General features: G+C 36.6%; 2 protein-coding genes across 2 annotated transcripts in view; both read right to left on the reverse strand.

Moving 5' to 3' along the window:
• LOC107670527 (long-chain fatty acid transport protein 1-like) overlaps positions 1-6349 on the reverse strand; it is an 11310-nt gene extending 4961 nt beyond the window's left edge. Inside the window, exons 1-7 of the mRNA XM_016463170.1 lie at positions 6057-6349; positions 5735-5902; positions 4206-4600; positions 3965-4129; positions 1159-1228; positions 966-1057; positions 698-807 (exon numbers count right to left, since the gene is read on the reverse strand). Of these exons, the coding sequence (XP_016318656.1) occupies positions 698-807; positions 966-1057; positions 1159-1228; positions 3965-4129; positions 4206-4600; positions 5735-5901 (999 nt within the window). The 5' untranslated portion in view covers position 5902; positions 6057-6349. The remainder of the gene's footprint in view (positions 1-697; positions 808-965; positions 1058-1158; positions 1229-3964; positions 4130-4205; positions 4601-5734; positions 5903-6056) is intronic.
• Positions 6350-7420: 1071 nt separating this feature from the next.
• Positions 7421-9749, reverse strand: LOC107670435 (prostaglandin E2 receptor EP1 subtype-like). The gene is made up of 2 exons (XM_016463038.1): positions 8859-9749; positions 7421-7669 (listed from the first exon to the last, which is right to left on the reverse strand). Exons 1-2 carry the CDS (start codon positions 9747-9749, stop codon positions 7421-7423), a joined length of 1140 nt encoding a protein of 379 aa, XP_016318524.1.
• Positions 9750-11877: the final 2128 nt, after the last annotated feature.

Below are 11877 nucleotides of genomic sequence, written 5' to 3' on the forward strand. Positions count from 1 at the left end.
ACACACACACACACACACACACACACACACACACACACACACACACACACACACAGAGACACACAGACACAGACACTCAGACAGACACTCACACAGACAGACAGACACTTACACGAACACGAACACAAACACAAACACAAACACAAACACAAACACAAACACAAACCGCACACGCACACACACACACACACTCCTCTTCTCTAGCTTTCTTCCCAATCTAGTTTTTCAAATAAACCTGGCATTGAATACAATGAATATTGTTAGCTCCTTGACAGATTGCTTTTGTTCCTCTTTTTTAAGTCGCTAAAGTGTCTGCTAAATCCATAAATGTAAATAACCAACAAACAAACAAACAGGAAGCCATTCTGTCATTATGTGGCAAAATAACCATACAAAAGTAACTAATTTCACATAGAGGTTGGTGACCCCCACACCTCAGCATGTCTCTTTAAAATATAAAATAAATATCATTTTATTTTAGCATTTAGTTCAGCATCAGATGGTACAAACCCAAGAAAACCATGATTTTTATGATAAAAAAACTTTTCACCTTAAAAATACAATTGAAAAAAAAAAAAAAAATTGTTTTGAAAAAGATGTCTGCTAAAGTATTTAAAGTATAAGGAAAATATAAATTGCTCATTAAAGTAAATCTTTGTTGATTCTGATTCTGATAATGACCCAATAGGTGACTTACAGTGCAGTTATGTTTGATGCAGTCTTCCCAGAAGCGACTTGCAGAGAACTTCTTCTTGACCACCACGGTTATACCGTGAATCAGACACTGGCCCACCCCCATAATATTACCTGTTAAAGAGTAAATTCAACAGACGTACAGCATGCGCCGAGCTATTTGTAAAATCTGCAACTGTATGTTTGAAGCCAACAACTTCTGACAGCTTACAATGTCTTCATAGAAAGACAAGGAGTCTGTAAAGTTAGCAACTGTGACATGTACAATATACCTGCTGAATGGTAGAGCGGTAAACAGTCATAGATGATGTCGTCTGGCCGCATTCGAAAAGAATGGTATCCGAAAGCAGCAATCCTGTAATATCTAGGAAATAGAAGCAGTTCATGAAAGCTCAATTCAAAAATGGGCCTAAAAGTATTTCTCTCAAGTGATTTATGTATGTGATGTGGCTGCGAGCAGGTTACCGACTGTGCACCACTATAGCAGCTTTAGGGAGTCCTGTGGTGCCAGAAGTGTAGATATAGAACAAACGATCTGTGAGAGAAAGGGGAAAAAGTGTCGGCTAAATGAATAAATGTAAAGCAAATGCAGATGTATAACATATGACATGGGTGACACCTGGACTACTAGTTTACTACTAACTGTCTAGCATGCAGGATTTACTATGTTTAAAAACAAACATAATATACAATAAGAAAGGATGAACATTTCATAATATTTAATTCAGCAGGTTCCATCCTTTTATCATCACATTATTAAATATGCCAACATGTCTTAACTATTAGCAGTCAATTTAATTAAAAATTTAATTAAAAAACAAAAAATACAATTGAAATGACCTTTAGGTAATTTTTTCACACTGGGAATGGAATGTATGATTGGTAAAGTAACAACTGTTGTGCACACTACTGTTCAAAGGTTTGGGATTATTAATTTCAAATAAATGCTGTTCTTTTGACCTTTCTATTCATTAAAGAAACCTGTATCGAGCAGCAAATCAGATCATTAAGTTAATCATTAATCATTAGAATGCTTTATGAAGGATCATGTGACACTAAACATTGACATTTATTAAACTTATAATAATTTTGACTTATTCATTTACTTAATATTATTATAAAAGCAATAGCATTTTATCTTTTGCTGTGTTGTAGTATCAAACATTGCATTGCTATATGCTAATCTGACATTTTTAAATTCTGAAACATTCTAACATTATGCTATTCTGACATTCAAATATTTCTTTGTCTATATTTTCTGTCTGACTCTTGCCTTTCTCATTCAGATGCTTGTCTTCAATCAGATTATTGTCTCGTATCATCAAAAGAGCTCGACAGAATTGAGGACCACTTGATAGATCACCGTCACTTCACACAAGTGGATACATTTATTTGAGCTGATAGATCTCTGTGACTTGCAAATTAAAAATTTAATTAATATGGTACCTTGTGACTGATTCAGGGCTTTTATGCAAAGAAACCAGTTCCACTGCCAGCAGCACATTCTGAAGTGTTCTTATAACGACTTGTGTAACAGGTAATCCAACATATTTTCTAATGAACTGAGGACAAATGCAGTCTTGGAGAAGTGGAATACTTTCTTATAGGAAGGGAGGACATCAAAAATATACTTTACATACTAATAACCGACAATAAACACAACTAGCCACCAGGATAAACAGACATGTTTATACATCATTCTAATACTGTCTGTCCACCATATAGACTTTAAACTAATTGTCTAGAAGTTTCTAACTTACCTCCATAAAAACTTTAATAATGGCCCACAACAGAAAATTTTGCTACAAAACTGCAACAGTGGAGATCATAAAAGTATGAGACATTAAATAAATGTAACACTCCAGTGCGCTGATAGTCAAAGTAATGTGCACATAAAGACGCTAATAATGCCACCTGATCCATCCATCAGACGGTTCATTTGATTCCTCGCTGAATAAACCTCTACAGCAGGAGGGTCAAACTCATTTTAACCATGCAGGCCACTTTTTTTTTTTTAAATGGTTACAACTTGGTGTTCCCGTAGGATAAAAAGATGTGGGTTTACATGCAACAGAAAAAATGAACAGATATCTGACCTTCTGTAGCTAAAAAAATAATATTTTGAATGTATCATAACCATTTACAGGGGTCAAGAATTGAGTTTTTTTTTTATTATTCTATAATATTCCAAGATCCACTTATAATGTTGGTACATCAAAAGCAGTCATAATTTAAAAATAAATTGACTTTTTTTTTTTTTAACCCTGTTTTTGACCCTCTGTTTCGAACACTGAATGCTTTCATCACAGCAAACAAAATGTAGACACAATATAAATATGAGATTAATTTTGCATTGCAGAAGGTCTCTTTGATTTTAACAGGGGTTTTGGGGAGAGCAAGACTCAAGCTGAACTGAAGTGATTGAGTAATCAAATATTAGCCATTTTGTTGTGTTTTTGTTAGTTGTTTTTAAATGTCTATTTAGTTTTGATTAAGTTTTAGTTTTAATTATTTTAGTACTTAAACAAAATGAAAATATTGCCTCAGCCACTATCTGAAATAAAAGTTTTCAGTTAATTTTTTAATCCAAAAGTCATGAAAATGTTTTAGTTAATGATAATAACCCTTGTAACACTTATAAGAGGAACGTTCTTTGATCGCTTTATATAATCACAATTTGAATATCAGTTTTTTTCATGCTACTGAAAGGAGCAATGTGAATATGACTGTTATGCTTAATGAATAAACAAAATAAACAATTCTGAGACAGAACAGCTGACTGCATGAGTCCTTACATATCAAAACAATAATTTATCACAGATCAAGGTTTAGAATTAACATGCATGCTTGTGTGTTGCAGCATTACAGTCCCGTCCATTTTTCACTAAAAGTGTGTTTGTGTCCAAGGTATGCAAAGACAATGTTCTTCCACAACTAAAATCTGCACATCTGGAAAATCTATATCTAAATCTATTTTTATTCCAAGTGTTGCTGTTGTGGTATCTCTTACTTCACAAACATACGCAAGAGATGAAGATGCGTTGATCTGTGCCTGAGCAGGCAGCTTTGCTTCAAAAATAGCTGTTTTCTAGTTACTTGCGATATGTTTTTAAGGAAAATGTGATTTATCAATTCATGACCCTTTTAATAAATTAAACATTGTTGTTCCTAAAATCATTCCAGACTCCTCCATGAGCCGTATCTGACCCATAATCCATGTGTTTGACAACTCTGCTCTACAGCTAAAACCTCGTAATACTGTAAAACTCACCGCTGAAGCCCTTGGACACAGTACAGGATGGTGGGTGTCGAGGGGCAGATGCCAGAATGGAATCAAGGGGGTGACATTTCAGAGCGGCCATCTGGTCTGGTCTGAGGTCTCCCGTGCTGAACCGCACCATGGTCTCACTCAAAGAGAAGCTCACTTCAGACACGGCTACATACACACAGGGAGGCATGTGCAATTAGTTGCATGATCCAGGTAAAAGCCAAAGTGAATGCTGTAGACTCACCGTCTGCTAGCTCTGCTCCAAAAACCAGAGCTCGGGATGCTGAAACACCCATACAGTGCAGGAGTGAATCCCGTCGGAGGTTGAAGTTGATGAGTGCAGCCTCCATGCCTACTTTAGCCAAGCCGAGCCAGAGAGCCACTTGGAGCGGCCGGCTCTCCATGAATAGTGCCACCACATCTCCTGAGGTCCAGCCCTGGCTCAGTGCCCAGTGGGCCACAGCATTGGAGATCTGATCTAACTGGGAGAAAGTCCACGTTTCCCCAGTGGCTTCATACACAAGCGCAGGCTTGTCTGGGTGCCGAGCCACGGTTTTGGAAAAGATGGAGGGTATGGTGTTTCCGTTACGAATATGAAGCCATAATGCCAGTTTAACCCTCAGCAGCACGTAAAGACCACTGATGGACAAGAAGAGGAGAAATCGGTTACTCATTTTCACATCTTTCATAGCTCTCATTTGAATACTCAAAGTCGCCGTTAATAAGTGTTATTAAAGGTTCTGTCACATATAACTCTAAATTTTTGTGCCCGAAATCCAGTCATTTCAATAGAAATCTACCCAATTGAGAATTCTGTGTGAGAAGGAAAGATTTCCCCATGCATATTACACAGGATTATGTTAATGTGGCCGCACATTGACAGCAGTTCTTTGGTTTCATAACCAAATTTGCACCGATTTGCCAACCACTCAAAGTTGGCACAAAACAGACATTGTGACATGAAGAGAAAGTTATTACATTACGCATGGATATTATGCATGAAAAATTGTATTGGATGGACTATTTACAACAAGAGCAGTGACATGCATAAAAAAAATAAACAGGGTCAATTTTTATCGCACGCTGACTTGAAATTTCAAAGTTTAACAGAAAAAAGGTGTCATACATGTTTAGTAGACAGTGAGTAAATTATGATAGCATTCTTCTTTTTTGGTAAATACTTAATTCACATTGTGATGTGCATCAGAGTACAATGGATTATCGAAAAGAAAAACAACACAGGGCGGGGACATGGTTGTTGATTGGAAGGAAGCAGATTTGAACGTGAGCTTGCAGTCAATTGTAAGAGTAAGGGGCTGAGTTTATAGTCCGGCATAAGTCACCAGAGAAGTCTGTCATTTCACCGGAAGATGAATACATTTTGTTCATTACATGGCCCAAAAAAATTCTAAAAATGAAACATGCACAATAAAATGCATTTAGAAAATAGGGTACATTTCCGATTTTAGGGTAAAATGCTGACTTTAAAAAAACTTCTGCTGAAAATAAATAAATAAATAAATACATACTGAAACCAGCCTAAGCTGGTTGGCTGGTTTAAGGTAGTTTGACAGCCTGGCCAAGTTGGTTTTAGCTGGTTGGTCAGCTGGTCTCTCAGTCTGAAGAAGTGGTTAAAATGCCTGCAAACCAACTATGACCAGGTTGGAAGACCAGCTAAAACCAGCCAACCAGCTTAGGCTGGTTTCAGTGTTTTTTTTCCTCAGCAGGACACAATTTGCAGTTGATGCGAGATCCAAAATATCAGTCACTCACTTGATGTCCCTTTTAGCCGTACGAACCACCACATACAGGTACCGCCAGCCTCCTGTTCCTAAATAAACACCCAGACCTACTGCGAGGCTCCAGGACCAGGATGCCCCAAACAGACGGAGCAGGCCCAGGGAACCCAATGACAGGGAGCCACTCGCCACATAGTGCATCCTAAAACAGGTACATGCTGAACATCACTTTTCATTCCCAAACACAGCAGCGAAGCAAAGTCTCCATTTAGATATTCACACAACGTGTGTGAAACACTGTCTGCTGATGGTTTATGGCGGTGTCATAAAGCAATAAAACAGCCATGAAAGCTTACCTATGGTAGAGAGATATATAGTTCAGCCAGCCCTGATCTGTCAAGACATGGGACAACCTTGCTGTGCGGTTAGAGGTTGACTGACCACAGTTGAGTCCAAACTACTGACCCCTATGTCAATAACACGAGCGTCCGAGAGCACAGAGGGCGGGAGAACTTGCTACGACCGTCTGTTCTATTCAGAAGTACACTATTCAGTAAGTATCTTCATTTCATGTGCAGCACCTTTTCAACAAACTATGTGTTTACTAACAACCACTGACTGTTTGGGGGAACATGATTGAAGCCGGAGTTGGTGAGAAAGCTTTTCAAAATGGCTGAGGAGAGTGTTTTTTTCACAATAAAAGTGTGGAGTTCGTCGTATCATTGATAGCACTGTTAAAATGAACTGATAGTTCGTTGTTTATTATGTTATTTACCATTTTTATTTACGTACTTAAACAACGTGTAACACACAAGCGACATTTTTTAAACGTCATAAAAAAAGCAAGTCAATTTTTTTTAATCAACAGAATGCATTTATATGAACATTAAAGCCATCACTGTAACTTTCATGCACAACATTTTGTGACAGTAAATAACAGTTTAGTGCTAAAGTACCTGCACCAGTTAAAAACGAAAACATGTTTTTCGCTAAGTACCAAATTAGAAAATATGATAATAATTTATTACTATCATTTATATTTTATGTTGTAATTATACATAATGATAAAGTAAATATATTATAAACGGTTTTTATTTTTAAAGCAGCATATTAAGCCAAGATTGTAGCATCCATGTCATACTTCAATTTTTTATATTTATTTATTTTTTATTTAGCTATAACTGTAATTTTAGTAAACTGTAAGGTCAACCCTTGTGAAAAAGAAGTACACTTTAGCATATTTCTAACGGAAATAAGTGTACTTATTACGGAAGTAATAAATAATATAGCTACTATAAAAGAATAAAGGTGCAATAATACTGAATTTTTTCAGACATTTAATTGCATGCTAACTGAATTGTTAATTTATGTAAAATGCAATCAGCTGAACTTTAGCTAAACACATCAGAATAACAAGTTTTTATTAATAAAACATGAATAAAAATTAATAAAACACAATGATGTAAAATGTACTTTAAAGTAAAACGTTTAAAGTTGCCATTATTACAGATGGCACTTTTTAAAGGTGTACTTAAACATAGTCATGAAAGTGTTCTCTCTCTAAGTACACTTAAGGGACCTTTTATTTAATTTCATTTCATTTTTTATAGACTTTTAAGATTTCTTCTATTTTTTTTTACAAGGGAAAATAATAATTTTCACACAGTATTTTTGATGAGTGACAACGCATAAACATATTCAAAGTGAAACAAGTCTGTAATCAGTGTAAACTAATCTGCTTTCTGCGCGAGTCTCTGTAGGAGCTGCTCTGTGTGAACAGGACTCTGTCCGGCTGCAGCAGCTGAAGGAGTCTGCGCAGAACCGCTCGCCGCAGGAGGATGTAAACCCACGGGTCCAGAATCTGGTTCCAGCTCGCCAAGCGCAGAGCCAAGAGAAGCAGCTTCTCACACTGGCGCCTTGGCCTTCTGATTCCTTCATAAAACCTGCTAACGGATATGAGGATGTAAATCTGTGAAACGAAGAGGAAAACGGTCAAACAGTCTAGAGAATCACAAACGAAGTGACACATAAGTGTTCATCAAATGCACAACACCTCAAAATGTGAAAATTGATAGTATTTTTAACGGTAAAAGATTGTTAAAAACGTACAAAACAACGCTGCTTGATGCTTCAGACTGGTATTTTTTTTAAATCATATTATTTGAATGTATTGTGTTAATTATAAACGCAATGGTCTGTAACACAAATAGTTTTACGTTTATTTATTTAGTTATTTACCTGTAGCGCCTAATGAATCAGAAGTCTGGCACATTCACAGAAAATAGCTTACTTCTGCTTTGCAGAATAAGGTTGTTATATGGTGGGAAAACTGTAAAAACAAACTAACCGGACATTTCACGTAATTTTTCACTAAAATACTGTTTAATTTACAATGTCTGGAAGGGCAAAATAATAATCATCTAATAATTTATAAGGAAATAATGTAAATTGACATCCTGCTGAAAAAACAAACAAACAAACAGCTAAAACCAGGCTAAGCTGGTTGGCTGGTTTTAGCTGGTTTAAGCTGGAAGTAGCTGGTTTTAGCTGGTCTCCCAGCCTAACCAGCTAAGACCAGCCTGACCAGCTAAAGAAGTGGTCAAAACCCCTCTAAAACCAGCCTGCTGACCAGCTATAACCAGCTTAGGCTGGGGTTTTTTTCAGCGGGGACACTTAACATTTGATGTTTTTTCATTCAAATTACTGTTTCTTCTTAGTTTTTCTCATCAGTTAGATACATTAGGGTTTATATTACATCTTATGTTGTTAATTCAATGTGTATGTATTGCATTATTTTAGTGTAGTGTTACCATGATGGTGTTTTTAATTTGTGTGTATGACATATGTACAGTGTTTATATATATATATATATATATATATATATATATATATATATACCTCCCTCAGAAAAGATACTTTTTCATATCCCCCTGTGTTTTGTCAGTTAACGTAATGTCAGTTAATGAATTACATATACGTTTGCTTTTTGTTTGTTTTACTGTAAATGTAAGTTAAATATGTAAAAAAATACCATATTTCTTATGGTACAGTTATAGCAACCATTTTAATTCTAGCAGTTCTAGCAACCAAAACCAGCAGACTGGCATTTTTTTTAATGTAATTTTACAGATTCTATTTGATTTTTACAGTGTACTCACAAGAAAAGGACTCCAACAGACACAGGAGACCACTGTTATGGCAGCCAGCTGCGTCATCATCTCCACATCCAGGGAGTGCAGAGACGAAGCTGAGAAGGATCCATGTCTCCGAGCAGCACTTGACTTAACACTGCGGTCCTTAAACCTTGCCTGGAACAACTTCAGCCCACTTATAGTATTAGACACAACAGAGACGGTTAGTGTTACAAGCCCCAGTGTGGAAAAAGCCAGAGAGAGGCTGGCATCAGTGATGGAGATCAGACTGTTAACAGGTAAGAAACACCAGGTGCCAGGGAACTGTGGTTTGTAATTGCCCACGTTTAGCAGAGGGAGTCCTGCCAAAATGAGGGCCGTGAAGGTGATCAGCAGCACGGTGAGGCGGACGCGTGTCATGGTGACGACCGCCGGGTGCAGGAGAGGTTGTGTTATGCCTATGCAGCGCTCCACTGCCATCGCACTGCCTAGTAGCAGAGGGCAAAGGCCGAAAAACACCATGCAACTGCCAAATAATTTGCAGTAAACCTGTGGAGGCTCCATTATTGCTGCCGCCCCGTGATGCTTCACCCTCCCAAGATGGAGGTGAAGTGCCAAAGCACCTGTGATCACATGACCGGCCAGGTCGCTTAGAAGCAGGGCTGAAGCCAGCAGTAGAAATGGAGCTTTGGCTCGTCGGCGGAAGCGGGCGTAGGAATGGGCTAGGATTGCTAGTGCGGTTAGATTAGAGAGTGCGCCAAGGGTCATGGTGAAGTAGGACATCCCAAATGCTGGAGGGTTAACCAGAGCTGGAGATGTGGAGTTTACAGTTTGGTTGTCAGGACAGCCAGTTGTGAGGTTATAGTCTCTAGAGTTATGGCATTTAACAGGGAAGGAAGAAGTGAAAAGATTATCCATGGTGTGACAGTCAGGAAATCCTTATAGGTGAGTGTGGTCACAGGAAGCTGTGATGAACGTTTCTCTTCAGGGATGCTCCTGCTAGGAGCTTTATTGCAACTGTGGTCAGCAAGAAGGGATTCATCTACTATTGCTGCAAGTAGAATAATTCAAAGAGAGCAATTCAGACTCTGTATTCACAGCTGAAGTCTACATTAAAATTCAGGACTGTTGTAAAGTTCATACTTGAGGAAAACACTGGCACCTTTTACATAGCAAAATGTATGCTGGCTCACTGAATGTGTCCCAATATGTGTCCAATTTTTACTAACAGGACGACACAACAAAATAAGCTTGGCATAAGAACTGAATAATTTCAATACAAATGTGACATTAAAAATATGTTAAAAAGTCGTTTGAAAAAAAAAAAGATTTGAAATTAGATTTTTTAATTTGGAAATCAGTTATATTCACCTCATTGAAAGATGGATTTACCTACACCAGTTTTATTTTAGTATATACTGTATTATATTTTTTATTAATATGTTAATTTAGATTTTATTTTTATATTTACTGTTTTTTATATTCATAATTTTAGTTTTTATTACATTTTAGTTTTAGTTCATTTACTTTTTTATTTTTTTGTGTGTTAATGTTTATTTTATTTCAAGTAATGAAAATGTTTTATGGTTTTAGTTAATGATAACTTTATACACTAAAAGTATTTTGGCTGTACTGTAACAGATGAACAATGCTACATTTAATTAAACATAAAAAGTACAATGAAAGGGAATAAATAAATAAAAATACACGAGGAACAAGACAATAAAAGCATTACTGCACTGACAGCGTAATCATTCACAGCAGTTAAGAACAAGCTGCTCTATGAACACAGTGAGCTCAAGTGAGGCAAAAGAGATGCTACCTCAATATTGTTTTATGAAAGTGAGTACTTAGACACTTCTTCATGTCAAATTGCTAATATGTATTTTGTTTAATGTTTGTGCTGTTGATTATTTGTTCATCCAATTATTTGTTTGAGGATGCACTGCCTTCATTGTTTCCTGTGAGACCCCCCCTTCCCCACACACTACAAATGTTCTTGAATTAAGGCAAATTATTAAGGACTAAATTATAGGAAATAAATAAACATACTTGCTTTTTACAGGGGGCTGAATTACAAGCAAAGTGTTGTTTATTTTTATTGATTCGAGGCCATTTGCCAGGAGGAAAAGTAGCCCGGTCCCCTTCTGCTGTGCCAAATCCTTTCATTATCCTCCTTTCCCTCCAGCACTTTTCTCACCCTCTGCTGTCTTAATTCACGCTGTTGTCATGTTCTCTCCCCTGAATCGGTTTGTTTGCTAACATTAGATTTGTTCTGCGAGGCACAAGTTTCTGTTGTATGTTCACAGTGGTTCTCACCTTATTGCTAGTGTTGAACTAACATTAACAAAATACAAAGTGAAATTAGTTTTTATCTCAATTGCTAGCTGTTCTGACTCATAAAATAGTCTTCCGCGATATAATATAGTTTAAAATGACCAAATCAGCCTGACTACTTTTTTGATTTATAACCAGCTTTATAACAGAGGCTTTTACCAAAAGCAGTTTACAAATGGAAATTATACAAGCATAAGCATTTAAAAACAGTAGAATAATTCAAAGAGAGCAATTCAGACTCTATATTCACTGCTGAAGTCTACATTAAAATTCAGGAATGAAATCATATTTGAGGAAAGGCACCTCTACATAGCAAAATGTATGCTGGCTCACTGAATGAAATTGTTTTATCTCAAGCGGCAATTGCTATAGCTGTTCTGACCCATAAAACTGACTTCTGTGATATAATATAGTTTAAAATGACCAAATCAGCCTGACTACTTTTTGATTTATATACAGCTTTATAGCAGAGACTTTTAAAAACATAAAGCATTAGATGACGATACCGGACATTGTTTTTAAACGTTAACATTTTGAAACAATTTAAGGGTAACACTTTACTAAGGTCCCATTAGTTAATGCATTAACTAAAATCAACTAACGAAGAGCAATACATTAATCTTTGTGAACATTAGTGAATAAAAATACATCTGTTCATTGTTAGTTCATGTTAGCTCAGGTCCATTAAATAATTTTAACAGATGCAATT

The sequence above is a fragment of the Sinocyclocheilus anshuiensis genome, unplaced genomic scaffold (genome assembly GCF_001515605.1).
Source record: "Sinocyclocheilus anshuiensis isolate Anshui unplaced genomic scaffold, SAMN03320099.WGS_v1.1 scaffold476, whole genome shotgun sequence".
Lineage (NCBI taxonomy): Eukaryota > Metazoa > Chordata > Actinopteri > Cypriniformes > Cyprinidae > Sinocyclocheilus > Sinocyclocheilus anshuiensis.

Bases quoted from the DNA above. Each gene is read 5' to 3' on its own strand.
- LOC107670435 (XM_016463038.1), bottom strand. From the start codon at position 9,749: ATGGATAATCTTTTCACTTCTTCCTTCCCTGTTAAATGCCATAACTCT. The intron at 7,670-8,858 runs GTGAGTACACTG...TTCGTTTCACAG, and splicing joins TCTGTTGGAGTCCTTTTCTT to ATTTACATCCTCATATCCGT.